The 23238-nt window shown below is 43.5% G+C and overlaps 2 protein-coding genes across 10 annotated transcripts; both read left to right on the top strand.

Annotated features, from left to right (window-relative positions):
* Positions 1–6381: 6381 nt before the first annotated feature.
* On the top strand, positions 6382–14085 carry LOC109779811 (beta-glucosidase 5). Of its 4 annotated transcripts, none has more exons than XM_020338433.4 (13): positions 6382–6653; positions 10366–10429; positions 10547–10605; positions 10823–10898; positions 10988–11059; positions 11211–11298; positions 11464–11722; positions 12054–12169; positions 12259–12473; positions 12695–12723; positions 12920–13022; positions 13172–13256; positions 13369–14085. In XM_020338433.4, the coding sequence occupies exons 1-13, from the start codon at positions 6627–6629 to the stop codon at positions 13592–13594; spliced, it is 1419 nt and encodes a 472-aa protein (XP_020194022.1). In that variant the 5' UTR covers positions 6382–6626; the 3' UTR covers positions 13595–14085. The 4 variants fall into 4 exon arrangements, with proteins under 4 accessions (XP_020194022.1, XP_020194021.1, XP_045091093.1 ...); XM_020338432.4 differs by having other exon boundaries at positions 6472–8858; XM_045235158.2 differs by lacking the exon at positions 6382–6653 and adding an exon at positions 8189–10020.
* Positions 14086–18260: 4175 nt separating this feature from the next.
* LOC109779810 (disease resistance protein RPM1) lies at positions 18261–22905 on the top strand. Of its 6 annotated transcripts, none has more exons than XM_020338430.4 (4): positions 18301–18440; positions 18806–18905; positions 18988–19181; positions 19897–22905. In XM_020338430.4, exon 4 carries the CDS (start codon positions 19902–19904, stop codon positions 22623–22625), a length of 2724 nt encoding a protein of 907 aa, XP_020194019.1. In that variant the 5' UTR covers positions 18301–18440; positions 18806–18905; positions 18988–19181; positions 19897–19901; the 3' UTR covers positions 22626–22905. The 6 variants fall into 6 exon arrangements, with proteins under 6 accessions (XP_020194017.1, XP_020194019.1, XP_040260630.1 ...); XM_073511131.1 differs by having other exon boundaries at positions 18324–18436; XM_020338431.4 differs by lacking the exon at positions 18301–18440 and adding an exon at positions 18564–18684.
* Positions 22906–23238: the final 333 nt, after the last annotated feature.

A 23238-nucleotide genomic window follows, 5' to 3' on the forward strand; every position in this document is an offset into this window, starting at 1 on the left:
GCAAGAGGCGGAGGCGTCGGAGGAAGGCTGGGCAGCTGATGAGGCGGAACCAGTGGCTGCACGTGCCAGCGCAATGGAGGAGGTCGAGGACGTCCCGCACGCGCGCGAAGATCTCGAGGAGGAGGTCGTCCGCCGCACGCGCCTTTGCCCATGGGTCGATCTTCGCTGCCTGGATACCTAACCTAGGAGTGTTGCCGTAGTTGAAGAGCATGTTGTCGTTGTGGATGAAGGAGGTGAAAATGAGGGGGGCGCGGCCCGCCGGGTGCATATGGAGGCAAAAGAACGATGGTGGCAATTGCGATTTCCTCGGCACCGGATCTAATGACGAGATGAGAGAGCACCAGGTTTTTTTTTCTCCAGCGAGATTTTCAAAAACCGGCTGGAAACTGGTTTTCCCATCACCTGCCGAGAAAGTTTCATACCGCCTGAAAATTTCATTTTTTAAAATTTTAAGGCAAAGCTAGTGTCAAATAGCTCTGATGTGCTATATATATATTGGTTTTGGCCCCATTTCTATTAAGAAAAAAGTCCATTTTACTACCCTGAATAAAGTCGGTGGTTCACTTTACCCCCGATCTATTTTTTGGCTTCTTTTACCCCCAAACAAACCCAAACCGGACAAAACACCCCCCTGGCTGGTTTTTCTCCACCCTCTGCTGATGTGGCACTAGTCAACGGCGGTTTTGACCTGGGTGGGGCCCCCTTGTCAGGTTTCTCTTTCTCTCTCTCTCTCTCTCTAGGTCAGAACCGCCGCCGCCGAAGGAGCTCGCCCCGAGCCCGAGCCACCCGTGCCCCACCTCCCTCACCACGTCGCCCAGGAGCGGCCGCCCTCTCCCCGCCATCGCGCCGGCGTCCTGCCAGAGGAGCCTCGTCCCACGCCGCCGCAGATTGCCCCGCCCCCGCGCCGCCGTTGCCTCGCCGACCCCGCCGGCCATGCCATCCCGCCGCCGCCCGAGCCCGCCCCGAGTACCCACCGCCGGTGGTTGCCACCACCGCCTCCACCCCGTGCGCCACCATCTCCTGCCAACCCCGCCTGGCCCTGCTCCGCACGTCGGCGCGCCACCACCTTCTGTCGACCCCGTCGGCCACGCCATCCCGCCGCCGCGCGAGCCCGCCCCAAGTACCCACCGCCGGTGGTTGCCACCACCGCCTCGGCCCCGTGCGCCACCGCCTCCTGCCGACCCCGCCTAACCCTACTCTGCTCGCCGGCGGGTGTACCTGGAGAGAGAGAGAGAGAGAGAGAGAGAGAGAGAGGTGAGAGAAACCTGACAAGAGGGCCCCACCCAGGTCAAAACCGCCGTTGACTAGTGCCACATCAGCAGAGGGTGAAGAAAAACCAGCCAGGGGGGTGTTTTGTCCGGTTTGGGTTTGTTTGGGGGGTAAAAGAAGCCAAAAAAATAGATCAGGGGGTAAAGTGAACCACCCACTTTATTCAGGGTAGTAAAATGGACTTTTTTCTTCTATTAATTAACTGGACAATTCTTCTTAATTAATCAATAAGGCAAAAACTTTGCCTCCGTTTAAAATAAATAAACAGAATCCATCACTTTGCATGGTGGTAGGGCGGGTAATGTCATAGCGGCGGGTTCACAGGATTGAATCCCGGTTAATGCAAGCTTGCTTTTTTTACGTGTTGGAGTGTTATTTATGTTTTCTAAAAAAATGGATAAGATGCGGGAAGGGCGGTCGAACTCGCGAGCTCCTAAAGAAAGAAGGACGTGCTTATCACTGTAGTGAGTTGTGAACAAAAGTTGTTAAACTTAATATATTTTGAAGCAAAAATATTTTATTTTCAAAATTCAATTAAAAAACTCGGGCAACCGCCCCCCCCCCCCCCCCGAAAATTTCTGGTATTTTATGAAAACCGGATATTCCGGCCACTACCGAAAAAAAAACCTTCGATATCACTGCCACAACGCACCCACGAGGAAGGAGTCAAGTTGTCAATGGTTAACCGTTACCCGCGTCCCCGTGGGTAATTACTCTATCAGGGGACGGGGATGTGCCAGCTTTAATGTCCACAAGAAAGCTGGTGGGTCAAATACCTTACCCAGCGTGCAAGACGGGGATGGGAATGGGATAGCATTACCCGTGCCCACTACCCACTTTACCCGTGAAGGCCTTACATGTGGCCTCTAAAATTAGTAGACCCCATGTAATTCTCGTCCTTACCCACCAAAATTTTCTCCCATCCCACCCCTTTGGCCAAAAAGCCCTAAGAAAACACTAACCTAGCCACAACATATTATTTATTGTGCTGAAATGCTATTTTTATACTGAAATGCTATCAAAGATTGTTGTTGATTACGTGCATGGGTTTCCCCATGGGGATAAAAAACCCGACGGGAATGGGAATGGGGATGGGAATATTTTTATCCCCGCACATGGGTATGGAGATGGAGACGGGCGTGGAAACGTTGTCGTGGGGACGGGGATGGAAGTCTAATTAATACCGGCTTGGGTAATCCCCATTGCCAGCCCGAGGAAGGAGGGGTGTCGAGCGTTCTCCTGCAAGAGACCGACGCACCGGAGGAAGGCCGGGCAACTGAGGCCTTGTACACTGGCCAGTGCGTACAGACCGGTGCTTCAAGAGCGAGAGCAGCGTGCCGTCTAATTTTTCTGTTATTTTGCCCCGTAATGGTGACGGCTTCCTACGGGTACTTAGACTAGTTTAATTAAGGAAGAGCAAGGCTAACTGCAGTCTAACATACGGTCAGGCACCGGCTAGCACCGGAAGCCAGACTTTGCTTCTGTCCCTCCTCCTAAGCACCTGCATTTAGCAATCTCGAAAAAAAATATCCCGATTTTCTTGTTGAAGCGTCAGCCTAAGCACCCACGTTGTACATGGCCTGATGAGGCGGAAGTGGAACGACCAGTTGCACCACGTGCCCGCACAGAGGAGGAGGTCCGAGGGTCCGACACACACGTAAAGATCTCCAGGAGGAGGTCGGCCGGGAACATGCCGACGGCATCAGTTGCACGTGCCTTGGCCATCGGTCTAGGTCTCGATCTATCTATGGCTTCGGGGAAGTATCAGGTGCTCCAATCCTTAGGGCACTTCCGGTGCTCAAAATTCAAAAAATCATTCCTAAATGGTTCAGAATTTTGCAAAAAAAAAAAGTGAATATTCAGAAGGAATGTGACTACAACTCCTAAAAATTTCAGACCAAACTCGAAATGCACATTAAGAAACAAAAAAGTGAAATCCAGATATGAATAGTGTCAATGTTGCATTTGTCTCTTTTTCTTACACTATTCATGCTAGATTTCACATTTTTATTTCTCAATGTGCATTTCAAGTTTGGACCTAGAATTTGTGGGGGCTATAGTCACATTTGTTGTAAACATTCACATTTTTTTCTGTAATTTTTTGTTACATTTTAGAATGAGTTTTTGAATCTGGAGAACCGGGAGTATCCTAAGGATAGGAGTACCTGATACTTTCCCCTATGGCTTTGTGGTTTGCAAAAATAAAATTGAGGGGGGATACATGTGAAGTGGATCTGCAGTCAACGGGGGACATTGGTTTGCGTCAAATAGGTTAGCGACGCAGCTCCCACTGGGCCGGCCCATTGGCCAGCGTTGTAGCGAGCACGGTAGTTTGCAGTGTGCTAGTACAGTGCGATGTAAAATTAATCAAAAAAGGGTGACCCCGCAAGGAATCAAACTCCTGACCACTCGCTCGTGAACTCGTGGTGGTAACTAGTCTAATGGACGAGTGTAACTAACAAATGAACAGCATGAAAGTTTAAGAATTAATTCCGACGGGCGTATCTGAACACTTTCTAAAGATTTTGAACATTGCAAACTGTGGATAATTTTTCCAAAGGCAAATAATGTTTGACAAATCTGATGAAAAACACAAATTATAAATTATAAATTCTAATTTTTTGAAAAGCATGAAAATTATTTCAAATTCCCATACATTTTCAAAACACAAACATCTTTTCAATTTCTCAACAAAATTTGAAAACAGTAACACTTTTTGAAATTCTGATTTTTTAAAACAAGCATTTTTGGAAAGTTCTGAATTTTGTTGAAACCCAACATTTTTTGAATTTACGCCAATATTAAAAAGGAAGTGAATTTTAATTTTTTTTAAACACAAACATTTTAGAAAATACGAACAGTTTTGGGATTTATGAGGAAAAATTGATAATAAGAAAAAAATAGAAAAAACGAACATTTTTATGAATTTCCTAACATTTTTCGAAATTTGTAATATAATATTGAAAAATTAGAACTTGTTCTCAATATTGAATATTTATTTAAATTCGTGAACATTTTCTTTGAAATTTTCAACCTTTTATGAAAAAGTACACATTTTTGTAAAACATGGCAATAAATTTTAGTTATGAACAAATTTGAAAAAGGGAACATTTTTGTAAACACTAATAATTTCAATTTATGAATAAAATTTGAAAACCAGAATATTTTTTGAAATTCTGAACATTTTTTGAAAAAACTGAATATGTTTTCAATTCCGAACATTATTTGAAAATAAAAAAATAAAATAAAAGAAACAAAAAAAGGAAAAAGGGGAAAAGGAAAAACTAAAAGAACCATACAACGAGTAAAAAACCGGTTTAGGAATCTTCTAGAAGGTTCCCAAAATTGGTTGTAAACCTTCTAGAAGGTTCCAAAACCCCGTTTGGAACGTGAAGGTTCTCAAAATCAGATTCTAAAGAATGCACGCACCACTCGCTGCTAGGTCTAGTTCGATCGCTAGCTCGATCAGGTGTGCAAAATGACGACAATCTATCACATTGAATTTCTGTTAGGAAATTGCTTGGTTTTCCAGTTTTCCTCATATTAAAGTTCATGGAAAATGGCATCCGTGTGTAGTAGAGCTCAACACGGTAATCCGATTAAGTGGTCAGGTTTATAGTACCATTTGAGACAAAAAAAGACCCAAAGAAGGTGCAGAGCTAGAGTGAGATTTGTAGGTAAAATGATTGTAAGACAATTTTTTATGTGCTTTACATTTATACGAATTCCTCAATTTTCAATATTTATTAGATGATTTTCTATGTTGTAATCTATTTGGTGATGATTCCCATGTCACATCTATTTGCACATAAAAAGTTGTGGAATCAAATTACATATATGATTTTCTATGTTGTAATCTATTTGGTGATGATTCCTCAATTTTATAATCTTTTTTTCCTTTATGGTGATGATTCCCATGTCACATCTATTTGCTTTAGAAAGCTAGTGATATTTCGTTATTTTTCGTGTGGTGGAACTAGCCCATCAGGTTCAAGTCTTAGACTTGACATTGGTGCTAGGATAATTCTTGATTTATTTTAGATTTTCCAGCGGTGTTCGTTCAGTGGGAGGAGACGTTCCGTATATCTGTGTATATGAGCATCTATGATTGAACTATGTTAAAAAAGAGTAAGTGATCTTAACATGTACTAGATGACTCGCCACACAATTTATGAACAACATATTTTATGAAGGAACCGCAAGGGGGCAAAAAAAGAATGCAATCGAGAAATCAGACATCCTATTTTAAGGATGTTTTTTTGTAATTGTCTGCAAATGATTATGTTTGTATTGCGTCTGCATTAACTTGTATTTACTAACAACGGACAACGATGATCGATGCTCATGTCTTTTTTTGGCAGTACATAAGCCGTTTGCTTGAGCAGGTGAATTGAATATAAGAAAAAAAAATCATACTCTAGTCGGGCCGATAAAAAACCCACCCGCATCCCCACGGCGAATGACCTAAACCATCGGAACCGAACACTCCCGCCCGGAACAACAACCATACTATGAAGAGGGGCAAAAGAAAAGATTTTGGTTTGAATTCCAAGAACGGGTCCAAAGTCAAAGCAATTCCAAATTTCTATAAGTGTCTTGACTTCTAAAGATTTTCTTCTGGTACTACAGAGCTACTTAGTGTTATTCGTGCTCAAATAGAAAACCAAGATTTAACTGCTTAGAAGCACCAATATTTTTGTTCTGGAACTACCAGCTCAAACATTCCACTTACTAAAACCTTTTGTTTGTTTGACACTTTCGAGCATCAAATTTCATCGGCACTTTTGAGTCATCTCGACTTGCTTATATTTCTCGCAGTATAACCTGATACATCCACTTGTGTTTTCCGATACTTCAGAGATGTGACTATTTTTCTGCGTATTTTCTCAAACCTTGCAGTGGTTCCTTTTTGTGCGGTACTACGGAGCTATCTATTTTGCTGGCACTTCTGAGTCGTTCTATCCAATAGAAAAGGTGTTAACCTTTTTGTGTTCGCAGCCACCAGTCATTTTCAATCGGTACTACCGAGTACTATATCTGATTTATCTCCACTACCCTGGACATTCAAATTTATTTTATTTGGATCGATAGTTTTGTTGGTTTTCTACCAGTGCTTTCAAGCCTATGTTACTTTATGTATAATGGTTAGATTTTGGATCTCCTCCCCTCTATATATTCTCTACCATACCCCTTCGAGTTGGTAACCCCCAACAACCACCTCATCTATTTCATCTCACCCATTTCACTCCTTGCCAACTACTTTAGTCCACCTCATCCATTGCACGGTTCATCTATCAACCACATGGAGAAAAGGAGATCCAAGGCAAGAATAGGAAAATGAAGCATTGGGTGATTCCATGATTGACTTCTTAATTCTTTGCCAGGCAAGAACTCCCCCTTTCTTGAATCCCTTCTCCTCAAGATCGTCTCTCTCACCACATCCTGATCCTTTGTGTTTGTGAGAGAGTGTTCCTTTGGATTCTTGACATACGCTTTGATTGCAACTATTCAAGGAGTTCTTTCCAAGTGACTTTGCTTTGCTTATTACTCTAAACCCTACCTCCTTCTTACTTGCAAGATTGTTGCTTTCTGTCATGTCCAAGAAACAGAGCGCGTGATTTCATTCTAAGTGTACTTACTCTGTACATAAAATTATGTTTTCCATTGCAACGCATGAGCTACTTACCAGTATACAATTATTTCTTAATTGCAATTTCAATCATCTCACATATACAACTATTTTGCAATTGCAATTTTGACCATCTCACATGTACAACTATTTTGCAATTGCAATTTTGACCATCTCAAGATATACATGTTGTTTTCATATGCAAAAAAATATTAAAATTTGCAAATAAAACATCTTGACCGCTGGTTCAACAACTTTTGTGTGAGGTCGATATCCCGCTGAGGAGCTGTCATGACAACGAGAAGCAGGACATAGAGACGAGACGAGTCGCGATGACATGGACGTAGCTAGTAGGCATGCGGTAGGGAGTCAAGGAAGCAAAAGGCACAGGTGAGCAAGCGAGGACTAGGAGACATGAGGCATGTGGCGGAGGGTGGTGCCATGGAGGGCAGTGAAAACCAAGGACGTGATGGAGGGCGGTGAAGGTGGGAGCCATTGTGGGCAGCCCAACAATGAGGTGGATAGGGGGTGGGGGAGTAGAGTGGGAGGTCTACTGGAGAAGAGGAGGAAGCCAGCGTCAGGCATGAAGCAGTCGAGAGTCGAAACAAGGGAGGGCCGAGAGTTGAAATTTTCCTCTTAGTTGTTTGGGCTTTTTGGTGATGGGTTGGAGGCCTCTGAAATTAGGTTATGTGGGAGGAAGTTTGGATGCCCAAGAGTTGCAGGTAGTGAGATAGGTGCCTCTTCTGGAGCACGTTTTGAGAGTGCATAATTTGTTATTTTTCACAGGAAAGTGTATGGTTTGTCATTATCGTGTTGGATTAGGCTAGTCGAGTTCAATGTGGTCGTTCGTGATTAAACTTGCCTTTTTGGGCTCGTGGTAGAATATGTGTTGGACTAACTTTGCGGGCACCCCAACAGACTTATAGCACGGGTAATACAGGAAAAATCGCCAAAATGATTAGTAATGGGCCCACTCATATGCAACTCAACAATACACAAACATTTTTATAACAACATTGTCTGAAAAATAAGTCCGTTTCACTAGTTTTATATATCGAATGAGTGAAAAAACGTCATGTGTTGCCAAAAGAAGCTCACATACTACATGAAACTGTCATATAATTTCAAAAGGTGTTTTTATATTTTTATTCTATATGTGAAGAGAAGTGTTCAATAGTGGCAAGGAAAAATGTCCAGGCATATAAATATAAATGGTCGTGCATTTAAAATAATAATTGCATGTATAAAAAAAGTATTCATGTGTTGATATATTTGTCATGTTTTGAGAAAGTATTCACATGGTAATGAGAAGTGTCCATGTATCTCTCAAAACCATTGATGCATTTAACCCAAAAAAATAGAGAAGAAAAATGAGAAAGAAACAGCAAAAAGGAAAATGATAAAAAAAGAAAGCGATAATGCGCCCGGCCCATGTGGGGCGCGCGTGGGCGATTTGTCCCTTATATGGCGCTATAAGTGTTTGCCCGTTTGGGGCTGATTCCCTCCCGGCCACTTGCCTGTCCGCTTTCAAAAAAAGTTGTGGCGCCAAGTCCGGTCTTATCAGTTACCACTTACCAAGGCCACAAGAGTACATGAGAGTGAGCACTGCGGCCACAATCTACCACGAATGTGTGCGTCAAATGGCCGCTGGGGTGGATAAGGGTGATCTTCAGCACTGTGGTCCAGCAGATATTATCTTGGAGAGGATAGCAACTGTTCTTGTTTGAAAGCTACTGAGGTTGTACTATAAAGATCGCCAGGGTTAAGAAGAAACATAGTACGGTACCTGGGTAGTGCAGAGAAGGTAGGTGATCGAATCGATCTTGTTGCAGCAGCAATGGCTGCCATTGCCGTCTTCTCCCTGCTGTTGCTCCTCTCTTCTGCTCCTGCTGTTGTTGGCTTCACGAGGAGCGACTTCCCGCCGGAGTTCGTCTTCGGAGCCGCCACCTCCGCATACCAGGTAACGAATGATCCAAATTAGTTCCGATTTGAACTGAAATTTGGTTTTTTTGTGCATATTTTATACGAATGGCTGTGGACCCTGCAGCTTCTCATGTAAGCAAAACAAACGAACAAACGGTTATTCGCTGGGGTCCACCAGCTCTAACAGGGAAGCCTAACAAGATAACAAATCATTTTTCAGTTAGTATGTGCGACAATGATGTTTGTATGGTATTCGTATGTGCGACAATGATGTTTGCATGATATTCGTACGTGCGACAATGATCTTCATTTCGAAAAATTGAGTCTATGTTCATATGTGCAGCAAAACACTAAGAAATAACTCAATACCACTTCATAAGAAGAGAATTATAGGCGCATTACAGACTTATCACCGGGTATATCAGAAACTAAGCTAAAGCGACAGAAACTGAAAAGAACTGGATAACTTATTCTAAAGCGCTTACTTTCACCGCAATTTTTCTTCTTCTAGAATACGCACAAGCATGTTTTCCACTGCTATAAGCCACAACTCTGAAGAACTACGCCTTAGCAAGTTTATGAAAACAACGCCGTTAGTTGAAAACCCGTGATCTACACATTAGACAATGACAGAGTTGAGCGATAAAACGGTTCGCTTTCTCCTCGTTCTCGAACCTTCAAGCGCCTCCCCCGATTCCCTAGTAGAGAGAGTGAAAAACTAATTTTACAGCTAATCTACATATCTGCCATAGCTTGCTGATTTTGCAGCTCAACTTACAGCTAGCTACTGCCTTTAGCAGTAGGAGTAGGATTAGACATTATAAGCACAAGATTATCCTGACACAGTAACACCCGACCAGGCACCACCCCGTCCCTGTCTCGCCCGTCTGGTTCAACCGTTCGGTGTTAATTAATGGACCAGCCTGGTGACACACGTGGTTTGTTCATTCGTTGCTCTCAAAAATGTAATGACCCATCGGCCATCACTGTTTCATCATGCATGATGAGCGAGGCCGTCCTATAAGCTGCCATGGCCACGAAAACACGTATCATCAGTACAGCCCGTTACCATGGCCTTCTTCTTCCTCTTGCTCCTGTTCCTTCTAGCCGCCGCCCATGGCGCGGCCCCTGTTCTTGGCTTCACGAGGAGCGACTTCCCGCAGGAATTCGTCTTCGGAGCCGCCACCTCGGCGTACCAGGTAACGGACGATCCAGATTAGTTCGGGCTCGAACTGAATTTTGTTTTGTTGCGCATATTTTAGATGAAAGGCTATGGGCCCTGCTTCTCATCTGAACAGAGCAAACAAGCCAACGAAAGCAAGTGTTCGCTAGGATCCAACCCACCAGCTCTCACAGCGAAGCCTAACAAGTCAACAACCACACAAGCAGATTATCATCTTCTGCATGTTTTAGTTAGTTTTATGTGGCTCTGGTTATTTAGTTTTCAACTCGTATATGTGGCTCTGGTTTACCTCTTGCGCATTTTATCTGGCTTCTCTTGCTCTGCTTCTATGGTTAGTTTGCTCTGTTTTTCTTTTATGCAGTATGAGGGTGCTGTGGCTGAGGATGGCAGGAGCCCAAGCGTCTGGGACACCTTCACTCAAGCAGGTAACTAAACTAATTAACCTGTTCGTTCTGCCTTAAAAAAGCCTTTTTGTCAGTATTCTGACCAAATTCAGCATCCTGGTAAAACTTGGTTTGACAATATTCTCCTTCTCATGCCAGGGAAAATGTCGGATAAAAGCACAGGCGATGTCGCTGCTGATGGGTACCACAAGTACAAGGTAATTACGGTTAAATTTACCTGGTGGAACTTGAATTTCTTCTCCCTATTAATTTGATCTTACAGAATCCCACAAAAAAAAAAGAATTATATCAGAAAAACAAACATATTATACTCTGTTTTGTTGTGGTTGAAGTTTCTCAATATTCCATAGATGGAGAGGATTAGGTTGTTGTTCCTTTGTTGTACACTAATAATGACATCACCTCATGTTTCAGGATGATGTCAAGCTCATGGTTGACACTAACCTAGAGGCTTACAGATTCTCTATCTCCTGGTCAAGGCTTATACCAAGTATGAAAGCATTCCACAATATTTCTATCCCAGTAGTCAAAACATCTACATAAATGTTTGATCTTTGGTTTCAAAATTGAGAACTGCAGATGGGAGGGGAGCCGTCAATCCAAAAGGCTTGGAGTACTACAACAACCTTATAAATGAGCTAGTGCAACATGGTATACTAATCTGCATAAATTATCATGCACCGACACAAAAACCATCTTTCAACAACTATATCGTATATGCGCAACAATGACAAATATGTCATAGTTGACAATTTCTTTATTTTTCTTCTTCGTTATCTTGAGTTCCTTCACAATTCTTTAGGGATTCAAGTCCATGTTATGCTTTCCCATCTCGATTTCCCGCAAGTTTTGGACGATGAGTATGCCGGATGGTTAAGCCCTAAAATTGTGTAAGCTCCCGCAACTTTCCATTTTGTAACGGTGAAATTGCTCAAAAGCTAAATATAAGCAGCCTTTCTTTAATAGATAATGGAGGTGGCTTATGCAAAATGCCCTGACAATGTTTAGTTGATTTCTACTTTCCATTTCCTCACCAGTGGCATTGAAAAATGCAGGGAAGATTTCACAGCATTTGCGGACGTGTGCTTTAGGGAGTTCGGAGACAGGGTTTCATACTGGACAACGATAGATGAACCTAATGTCAGCGCACTAGGGTCTTACGACAATGCACTATTTGCACCCGGACGTTGCTCCAACCCATTTGGAATAACAAATTGTACAGTGGGAAACTCAACTGTGGAACCATACATAGCAGCTCATAACATGATACTGGCTCATGCATCAGCTACCAGACTTTACCGAGAAAAATATCAAGTGAGTCATCGTGTGTCCAAAACTAAAAGTGAAGCCATTTTCCGGCATGTTTACTCTGTTTTCTTTAAGGAATAAAATATTAACCTTTCTGTTTTAATCTAAGATTCATTAATCACTATCTGGTTAATATTTGTGAAGAAAGTACTGGTTCACTATACACTGTTTTCAGTGTCTCCATGATTACAATTTGTGTGTACAAGATTATCATGTTCTAGGCAGTTTCGACACATTAATCTCATGGACAATAAAAAGACTGCTCTTTTAATTTTGCTTCTTGATGTATTTTCACATGCTAACTTTTATGTGTACATAAAAATACTCTTGCAAGTAGGCTGCCCAAAAGGGAGGTGTTGGCATAAATGTTTACTCTTCTTGGAGTTATCCTATGACGAACTCTGATGTGGATGTAGAAGCAGCTAAAAGATACTTAGACTTCGTGTTCGGATGGTAACATTATTTGGACTCTTATGTTTATTTCCATCTTCTAGAGAGTTCACAATAAGTATGCAGCTAACCAGCTTGTGATGCTTTTCTAGGATACTAGAGCCCCTGGTGTCTGGAGATTACCCAGATGTGATGAAGAAAAATGTTGGGTCTCGACTTCCATCCTTTACAAAATCTCAATCTCAAGTTGTCAAGGGAACTGTTGATTTCATAGGAATAAACCACTACTATTCCATGTATGTTAATGATCGTCCTTTAGACAAAGGCACTCGCGACTATTCAGCAGACATGTCTCTTTACCAAAGAGGTAAACAAACTATATGCATTGTTCATTAATTGTAGGCAGAAGGAGTGGGCAATGCATTTCATTTATCTCGTATAACATAGTGATGAATGTTTTTTTCTTCTAAAAAGCAGACTATTTATGTATATATTGACCAAATAATTTGTTGCCACTTCTCAAAATGCACACAAATTTGAGTAACCCATTGGCCGGGTGCTAACATAATATTTGTTCTTGTGATGCAGCTTCTAAAACAATCCCAGGAAGTAGCAAGGTAATTTTTTCAACAATGCTTGTTAGAGAAACCACTAGCCTGAACTATTTTTAGACATGATTTCTTCATATTACAAATTCTAATCTAACAAGATACTAAAAATATATAACTACTCTTAGAGTTCAAATTATTTGGCAAGATATTGTCCAACTTATGAGTTGTGATAAATATATACAATAATTTCTTTTGATTGCAGAATGTCCCATCATCTTCTCAAAGTGACCCGGAAGGATTGCAATATGTGTTGCAGTACCTTACGAAAGCCTATGGGAACCTTCCTATCTATGTGCAAGAGAATGGCAAGTCGATCTAGTCTAGTTGCAACGATCTCCAATTTTCCGTTCTACATATCTAGATAAAATTATGTCACAATGTTTATGCAAACATCACAGCTCCTAGTTCATTGTAATTTCAATAATATCCTCTGCCTTGCCCTTCATCTCCCCAGGTGTTGCATCTAATGACACTCTCGATGACACCGAAAGGATCGAATACTTGAAGAGCTACATGGGTAGCACACTGAGGGCAGTAAGGTCAGCCATTCAACAAAAGTCACCAAGAATGTAGTGCAAGTTAACAGCACTGCCTTTTCGCAAAATTTCTAGGATTCAAACATTTTTATCCTAACGTAGTTTTGCTCTTCAGGAATGGAGCAAACGTAAAAGGCTACTTTGTGTGGTCCTTCCTAGACGTCTTCGAGTTCTTTGCAGGGCCCAAGTCACGGTACGGCCTATACCGTGTTGATTTTAGCGATGAGGCGCGGCCACGACAAGCCAAGCTCTCTGCTCGCTGGTACTCTGGCTTCCTGAAGAACAATGGCATCTATGTTCAGAACGAGCTCAACAGTACAGGATCGCGTGCTCTGCAATGAGCCGTAAACAGATAGTGGAAATGTCGAGTTATCCTATGTAAATAAATGTTGGATGTAACTATAGTGGTTTATTACATATACATCATGTAGTACCTTATGTACCTACAAGAGTGGTCGGCAGTGCCCTATGCATGGCCATGTCTCATGATGGCGGTTTAGGTGTGTTGTAACAGGTTTTGCTCGGTTTTCCGCTAATTAACCGGACAATTCTCTTCTGCTTTAATCAATAGACTGAGCCCTTCATGCCCTGTTTAAAAAAATATCTTTAATGACCTATTTGATTCAAGGATTTTCATACGAAATTTGGAAGATTACAACTCTTTGAATTTTTCCTCGTGTTGGTTATTTTTTTTTGCAGGGTCCCTCGTGTTGGTTATTTGATATGTAGAATTGAATGTATAGTATTTTTCCCTAAGGATTTCTTCTCTCTACATTTAATCCAGCATGTTCCTTTTTGTACCTTTTGGAATCTTATACGAATGAAACAGAGCCTACCAAAACTATTGTTGGAAGTATATTAACCCCATCTCTTGTTTATAAGAAAGCGACCGACGGAGAACCAACCTGTGGTTGGATGGTTAGGAGGAAGGTGTTATCCCCAGCCCACCAGAGTTCAAGTCCTAGACTTGACATTGGTGCTCGCATTTTTCTGGATTTATTTCAGGCCTTCCGGCGATGTGGGTTCAGTGGGAAAAAAAGCAACGAACGACGAAGATCCTCGGAACACTTATTTGATCTACAGCCGGGCACCCCAAACCCGCCTCAAACGCCCGGGCGGACGGGCCGATCACTGATCGGTCACAAAAAACCGAGCCCTAGCTACTACAATGATAGTAGATTTTTATTTTGTTCATCGAGTTTTATCGACACGTTGTGATTAAAAAAAAGCAATACTAACATTAATGTTTCCGTTCTCAAGGAGATAGACCCAGACTATGAATCTTCTATGTGATAAGCATAGAAGATTCATAGTTACAGTCTATCTTCTTAACAATTAAAGGATGCAATGATGTCAAAAGCTTATCGCTTCTAGACGATCATGCGGTGAGGGGGGACTAATACGGTTGTGAAAATCTTAAGTATGAGCAATTTTCGGTGTGTTTTGACAGGCCTGCCGGTCCAAGACGGACGTGATGATTGACGTGCATGTAATAGTTATTTTGAAAATAAGATATGTGGTTGCAAATGGTAGAATTTGAGGACCGCCCAATCACTGTCCGCGGACACGTCAAGCGCGTCTACGGACGTTTGAGAGCCCAACTTTACCAAGTCCGACTGTAGATGCTCTTATGAGGTCTCTAGGAACCCATGGGCAGAGGTGATTATGCAGAGGACGTGCCAGTAAGAACAATCTTCTTCGTGTTGAAGTCTACTATCAGCAAATATACATAAGCTTCAATATCTAGCAAAACAAAGAAGAACTATGTGACTGAATTCCCTCTGAAAATTGGCAAGGTAATACAAAAATAAACTAGAAAATAGTTCCTCTGTATTATTATTTGGGTCCCATCTTCAAAAACTCCTATACCGTTGTAGATTTGCTTGAAAACAAATCTGGATTAAGAGTCACCAGTAGATTTGAACCTTTACATGGTTCTGTGCATCATATGAAGCAGAGCCCGGGGTTAACCCCCTTTCGAAAAAAGATTTGAACCTTAACACCATAAAAATCTTCACTTTCCTCCTTAATTAAGCAAGGGAAACCTTCTAAATCACCCGACGGCCACGTTCTCCGCCGCCCGCCTCACGCGTGTGTCCTCCACCTCTCCTTGCGCACGACACATAGCCAGGGGCCCACAGGGGAAGGATGAACTACAAGGGAGGTGGGGCCAGGGGTGGGGAGTGACCGGGGCCACTAATGTTGAGTGCCAAAGTTGCACGAGTGAGGGGAGCCGCAGTTGTGCGAGCTGCCGGATCTATTGTGATGCCGATACGCCCGTGCGGAGTAGGGTGTAGGCGCCTCCGCGGGGTACTACTACCACCCAGATCCGTACTTGGGATCGGCACCACACGGTGCCGGGACCAACAACTGTATATGATACATCCAACGAGGAGGATGCTGCAACCGTCGAATGAGGTGTTGTGACGACATGGTGGAGGTGCTAGAACCACCCAACAAAGGTGCTGAAACCGCCATACAATGGTGTTCGGATTGCTGGGGCGATGCTACGACAACATGGCAGAGGTGTGGCAGCCACCCGGAAGGCGGTGCTGCACCCGCTGCATCCGTTGTCGGTGAAGCTGCATTTGTTGCAGACAGAGCTGCAGCCGTGGATATGCAATTGCAATCATTCACAGCGGGGAAGCTGTGGTGACTATGACGGGAGCTGCGACCGACAAGTGACAAAGCTGCAACCGCAACCCAACGGAGCTGATGACCGTGACCGCCAACGACGCTTGAACGGATGCTACAACCGTAGCCCTAGGGAGTTGAATCCGCGGCCTGGAGGAGCTGTGAAATCGGCAATGTGCTGGGATGGTGGCATCGGAGGTGTGACGAGGGAGCCGTGCGCACCGCACCCCCGGCTTGCATTTGCTGCAAGGTCTAGTGGCGGGCAAGTCGAGCGGCGACTCGACGAGCTCGGTGGCGGGTGTTTTTCGACCTCACCAGCAACGATGGTGATGCAAGCGCGGCGTTGCAGTAGTCCGCATGTCGCACGCATACGACGATTTGTACCACATGAGCGACCCAACAGGATGGAGTCATGGAGGATGCGTGTGGGGAGTTTCTCTGGTTTTTTCCAAACGAAATGGTGAGAAAAAGGATGACGTGGAGCATTAGATCTAATGGATGTGAATTAATGTGTCGATCTGATGGTGCACGTGTGACCAGCGCTTTCTTGGCGCGGTCGGCCCGCGCCTAGCAGTGTTCAGTAAGCAATTCCTTCCTCTATTTCATATTCCTCAAAAAAAAAAACTTCCTTTATTTCATAATATAAGTTGTATTAGTTTTTTTGAAAGTCAAACTCATGCATGTTTGACTAGGTTTTAGAAAAATATATATTAATATCTACTATAATAGCAAATTTGTATCATTAGATCTATCATGAAAAGGCATTTTTCATATTTTATTTATTTTGTATTGTGAATGTCGATGTTTTATTCTATAATCTTGTTTAAACATATTGTGGAGTATATATGTTTGACTGTCATAAAAATTGATGCACCTTATATTCTAAAATGAAGAGAGTACGAAGTAATTACATCATCTCCCCAAGTCTCACCCATTGTCCAACCAGAATGAGGAGAGCAGCGCTATTCACAAGGAAATTAATCCCACGCAGCAGAGTGAGTTTACAAATGGAAATCAACCAATTCTAGAGCTAAGCCTAAAATAAAATGGAAAAAAGAAAGTAATTGTCTTTAGATGTTGGCAGGAGAGCTACCAAATTTATTGATTAGAAAGGGGTATTACAAGATCATCCTCAAAGGAGGAATGCATCGCTAAGACAGATGCTAAAAAAAGAAGAAAGGGAAAAACAATCGTTCAGTAAACCAGGCAAAAACCTGAACAACGACAAGCCACATCTAGCTAAACTAGGTTTAAAGCATCACATGACATACAAGATGCCAGTAAAGCCGACAGTTCACGACACACATAGCCAGGCACTCGAGCGTCACTCGCTAACAGAGCGCACACGAAAATTATCGCATCAATACGGTCTGCCATGAGCATATTCGTCAACCTCGCCAACACCAAAGAGGGGCGACATACCCTTTCGGAAGAAGACATATGTTGCTCTGATTCCACGAGAAACGACCAATATGGTTGATCTGACGCTCCTCACATGTGAAGAGTGCTCATGCTGCACAACCTTGATGTTTGACGCACATCCACTCCACCCACGAGCCATGAGTCCCTCTGACCATGTAACTCCAAGACGATGCCCTCAAGAGGGAGCGCAGCACCAGGCTTAGCCATTAACGTCGTCATCCTCTGGTCTAGGAGACCAGATCTAGGGTTTCCCCGGAGCACGATGGAAGAAAGGTAAGGACTGCACATCGAGCTTGTAGCAAGGGGACGATGCGTATAGGCGCCGACGTCCATGACTCCAGCCACAAACGAAGGACAGTTTTCACCGGTAGCCTTAATCGCTGAAATCCAAGCCCGGCCACACCAACATCCGAACTTCCCGCCGCCAGCACCGCGCATCTTCAGGTTTGCGTGAGCCCAGTTAGCAGCGCCGACGGATTCTTCACGCTGACCAGCCCGCACTATTTGCAAAAAAAAACGTCCTGCAGGAGCCCAGAACGGAGCCGGTCGCAGTAGAGCTTGCTGGCGTGAGGAGCTGATTGCGTTGTGTTTTTCCCTTGAAAGCAGAGCGTGTACTTTGCCAACAGCCCAGTAACGCGCATAGCGTGTCACGGCCTCTTGCGCACTACTACCTTCGTCCTGGTTTATTTATTCTCATTGTATCAGTGTTAAAATTTGACTATAAATTTAAATAACAAAATATTCATGCATATCACCAAAACTTATATCAATGAAAACTATGTTCAAATACGAATCCAACGATATAATTTTTGTTAACATGCATTATCATTTTGTTAGTTAATTCCTTAATCAAAATTTAACATAAATTACAAAGGGAACCAATAAACCAGAACGGAGGTAGTACTAGTAGGCCGTACAATGATTTCTCAGAATCTTTAAAGGTGGAAAAAGGAAAAAGGGGCAACAAATGCCAAAAAAAACAAAGATATTTTTCGAGAGGAAGGTGCCTTTGGAGAAGAAGCACAGCTCAGCTACGGACCTGCAGCTAGCCCGCTGCATCATCCTCAAAGTCAAGGTCTCCTCCTCCTCCTCCTCCTCCCGCCAGCGACCTCCACTGCGACCGACAGGCAGGTGCGCACACGCTCTTCCTTAGATCCTCTTCTTCGTCCTGCTTTGATTCCGCGCTCTGTCCGGAGGCCTCCCTCTCTCTCTCTCTCTCTCTCTCTCTCTCTCTCTCTCTCTCTCTCTCCCTGGCCGCCCGGGCTTGCTCGTCGGACTGCGCCGGCGGCCCAGGCCGCACTTTGTGCTTCTGGATCTGGCAGCCGGACCTGGGTCGTCGCGCCGAGATGGCGAATCCAATCTCCATATTATCAGGGTGTGATATGCGCTTCTGATTTGGGCCGATTCCTGCCCGCCTTTCAGCAGTTCCCCACTCTGCTCCTAACCTGTCTTGACTGCAGATATACTCATTCCTCATCCCTTCTTTGATGCTGCAGGACCGAAGCCTCCGGCAAACTCTGATGTGAATCATCGGCATGTGAGCGCGGCTTTCAAGCTATCCTGCTTGGCCCGATTACTAGTTTCGTCGTCAGTTAGGTAACGATTTTTCTCTTTCAGTATGTATGTATCAAGTCAGACTAGCTCTTTCACAGCTTGCAATGTGATTTTCACAACACAGCCAAAACCACATGTCGGAAGAACGAGAAACGCTTTACGAACACGTGTTCCCGTACCAGGTTTAATCCTCGTGTTCGGCTGCAAAGTTAGGCACCACCGTGGCTATGACATATTGACATATGGGGCACACAATGCCTATGACATGTTGGCTTAGGGGGGTATACAAGTTCTAATTTTGCTGTACCGGCATATGAGGTTCGACATCTTTGATACATGTTTAATCAACATAGCCCTTCAAGGTGTTCTCTTGTGGCGGTGTATTTAGTACTCCCTCCTTCATAGAAGAACATTTCGATTTTGCTGACTTTTATAACAATTGCAGCTATTTATGCCATCGTAAGCATTAAAGTTCCATAGTGGACACAACTATATTTAAGCGATTAAGTCAAGTCAGGCAAATCAAATGTACCGCGTTTAGTTCTGTATTATGTATTAACATGACTAAAATTTTCCTTCATTCATAATACCATTTATGAGGCCCATGAGCACAATGCTATATTTTTTCCTTATATGTAATATACGCACCCAATTAGCAGTTCTATCAATTATCTTAGCGTCAGCTGACAAAGAGTGATAATTGTTTATTTATCTACTAGTGGTACATTGACATAAGGTATCTTCACTCTTCATATTTTGATAACATTCTTATTAAAATATCAACAGAACCACACATTCCGTCCATGCATGATGAAACCAGTGGAGTTAAGTGTCAACAACGCTAGAGATTTTGAGTTGGAAAATTAGTGGAAATAAATCAAGCATCAGAGAAATTTTCTCTCTGAACACACACACACACACACACACACACACACACATATATATATATAAAAGCTAGTTTGCGACCTAATTTTTTTGGGATGAAATTGGTTATCGTCCCATTTAACACGTGATCTATGTTTATTTTATTCAGCACAAATGGCGGAGGCTGTGCTCCTTGCTCTTGGAAAGATTGGGAAGGTTTTAACTGATGAGGTTGCCAAGGCCTTGGTGGCCAAGGTGTTAGCAAAAGTTGGTAACCTGATTGATCTGAATGACAAGATTGGGCAAATAGAGGTTCAGTTAAAAGCCATGAACAATATCATACGGGAGATTGGCACAATGTACCTCACCAATGAGTTCATGAAGGGTTGGATTGGGGAGGTGAGGAAGTTGGCCTACCGCGTTGAGGATGTACTGGACAAATACTCATATCACTCTCTTCAAATGGCAGAAGAAGGTTTTCTGAAGAAGCGTTTCCTCAAAGGATCACATTATCTCCTGGTTTTCAGTCAAATTACCGAAGAGGTAGTCAAGATAGAGAAGGACATCAAGCAAGTAATCGAGCTCAAGGGGTGGTCACAACCACCCCAGTATGTTCATGACCCGCTTAGTGAGGTGGAAAGACAACGGTCCCAAGATCGCTTCCCTGAACTTGTGAAAGATGAAGATCTGATTGGAATTGAAGATAACAGGAGAATGCTGACTGAATGGCTGTACTCGGATGAGATGGACGGTAGGGTGATAACAGTGTCAGGTATGGGTGGCTTGGGAAAAACAACCCTCACCACAAATGTGTATGAACGTGAAAAGGCCAACTTCCAAGCTCATGCATGGGTGGTTGTGTCTCAGACCTACACCGTTGAAGCTCTGTTGAGGAAGTTACTCAGGAAGGTTGGTTACACTGAACAACAAGCATCATCTAACATTGACCGGATGGATGTGTATGACTTGAAGGAAGAAATAAAGCGAACACTTCAAGATAGGAAATGTTTGTTCGTCTTGGATGATGTCTGGAACCAGGACGTGTACTATCAACTGCGAGATGCACTCCAGAATTCTCGTGAAAGTCGCATCATCATCACAACGCGGAATAACCATGTTGCTGCTGTTGCTCACTCGTCACGTCGTATCGATCTCAAGCCTTTGGGGGACAATGACGCATTTGAACTCTTCTGCAGAAGGGTCTTTTATAGCAAAAAGGACCAGCAGTGTCCTGATTATCTTTTGGAAACTGCTAAATCTATAGTTCATAGGTGTCGGGGACTGCCACTAGCAATTTTATCGATTGGCGGCCTCTTGTCTTCGAGGCCACAGACACAATATGATTGGGAGCAATTATACAATCAGCTTCCAACTGAGCTGTCGAACAATGATCATGTCAAGGCAGTTTTGAATCTGAGCTACCATGACCTATCTGGAGACCTCAGAAACTGCTTCTTGTACTGTAGCTTATTCTCGGAAGACTACCCAATGTCACGTGAGACCCTTGTGAGGCTCTGGGTTGCAGAAGGCTTTGTGTTGAGAAAAGGAAATAGCACCCCAGAGGAGGTGGCCGAGGAAAACCTAAGGAAACTGATCCACCGCAATATGCTTGAAGTCATGGATAGAGATGAACTGGGAAGGGTGAGCACCTGTACGATGCATGATATTGTGCGAGAGCTGGCTCTTTGTATTGCAAGGGAGGAGCGGTTTGTATCCACAAGCGACTATGGCACAATGCAACAGATGGATATGGATGCTCGTCGTCTGTCATCATGTGGATGGAAAGAGAATACTGCACGGAAAATTGAACTTCCACGTCTTCGAACTCTAGTGTCGCTAGGAGCAACACCTGCCATGCTATCCTCAGTTTTGTCGAAATCCAGCTATCTGACTGTCCTCGAGCTACAAGACTCTGAAATCACTGAAGTACCGGCATTGATAGGGACACTCTTCAATTTACGTTACATTGGCTTACGCCGCACTAAGGTCAGGTCACTCCCGAGCTCTGTTGAGAAACTATCTAACCTGCAAACTCTGGACATCAAGCAAACTAAAATTGAGAAACTGCCAAGTGGGATTGTCAAGCTCAAGAATCTGCGGCACCTATTTGCTGATAGATTTGCTGACGAGAAGCAGACGGAGTTTCGGTACTTTATCGGAGTTCAAGCACCTAAAGAACTGTCCAGTATTGAAGAGCTGCAGACTCTTGAGACCATCCAAGCGAGCAAGGACTTGGCCGAGCAGCTGAAGACAATGATGCAACTTAGAACTCTGTGGATTGACAACATAAGTTCTGCTGATTGTGCAAATATTTTTGACACCCTGTCAAATATGAAACATCTTTCCAGCTTGCTTCTTTCCGGGAAGGATGAGAATGAGGCACTTTGTTTCGAGGCTCTCAAGCCAAGGTCTGCACATCTCCACAAGTTGATCATCAGAGGGAAATGGGCAAAGGGAACGCTGGACTGCCCGATATTCTGCAGCCACGGGGAAAATCTCAAGTATCTAGCACTAAGCTGGTGTCACCTTGGGGAAGATGAAGATCCACTAGGGATGCTTGCACCACACTTGCGGAACCTCACATATCTGAAACTTAACAACATGCGCAGTGCAAATGCCTTGGTTCTTTCTGCAGGTTCCTTTCCTCAGCTGAAGACGCTTGTATTAAAGGACATGCCTCATGTCAACGAGCTGAAGATCATGGATGGCGCCCTTCCATGCATTGATGGTCTGTATGTTGTTTCGTTGTCGAAGCTTGACAAGGTCCCTCGAGGCATCGAATCCCTTGGTTCCCTGAAGAAGCTTTGGCTGCTGCGCTTGCACAGGGACTTCAAAACTCAGTGGGACATCAACGGGATGCACCAGAAGATGGCGCGCGTTCCAGAGGTTCGTGTCTGAATGCGGCATAGTGGTTCTTTTTTCTGCAGTGGCATTCTGGTATGGTGCATCCATGTCATTCTAGATTTAATAATTCTGGCATGTTATAATTATTAAGACATCATTTGCGAGTCTTGTACTTCCATATCGTGATACGGTTTCTGTTCTGAAAATGTCAGTGTTCATTGCCTTCAGGAGGCCCTGTACTTTTTTTGTATTATTTCAGTTTCATGCTGTAATACTGATTTCAGGAAACAGTTGTGTCGAACATGTGAGAAAACAATGTTGTAAAATTTGTTTACCTTGTTGTCAGTAGATACCGTTCGATTATGTTTCTACTGCATCCTGGTTGTCGTTTTCGAAGAGGCGCATCCTCGAACGAGACTGATTTCCGTGTCCAAGTGAAGCCCCTGCTTGAGTTGAGAGTCCGAGAGGCGGGATTTGGTAGGAGCTCAACAACTGCAGTGTTTAATGTGTAAAGAAAATGTTGTGTTTCAGTAACAGTAGCTTTGATTCTGATTTAGGCCGCTGCTGGGGTTTGTATTTGTACAGCTTTACTGATCTGTACTGTTTGAATAGGTTTGGTACCACCCTTAGAAATGCTGCTGGCTTTGTACAAGCTGCACGTACACAA

This window comes from Aegilops tauschii, chromosome 3, assembly GCF_002575655.3.
Source record: "Aegilops tauschii subsp. strangulata cultivar AL8/78 chromosome 3, Aet v6.0, whole genome shotgun sequence".
NCBI classification, from domain to species: domain Eukaryota; kingdom Viridiplantae; phylum Streptophyta; class Magnoliopsida; order Poales; family Poaceae; genus Aegilops; species Aegilops tauschii.

What these genes read in the sequence shown, in the direction of transcription:
- LOC109779811 (XM_040404695.3), top strand. Translation starts at nt 9,892, where the DNA reads ATGGCCTTCTTCTTCCTCTTGCTCCTGTTCCTTCTAGCCGCCGCCCAT. An exon ending in CTGGTCAAGGCTTATACCAA is followed by an intron (nt 10,899 to 10,987) that starts GTATGAAAGCAT and finishes TGAGAACTGCAG; the next exon opens with ATGGGAGGGGAGCCGTCAAT. An exon ending in CATGTCTCTTTACCAAAGAG is followed by an intron (nt 12,474 to 12,694) that starts GTAAACAAACTA and finishes CTTGTGATGCAG; the next exon opens with CTTCTAAAACAATCCCAGGA.
- LOC109779810 (XM_020338428.4), top strand. Translation starts at nt 19,902, where the DNA reads ATGGCGGAGGCTGTGCTCCTTGCTCTTGGAAAGATTGGGAAGGTTTTA.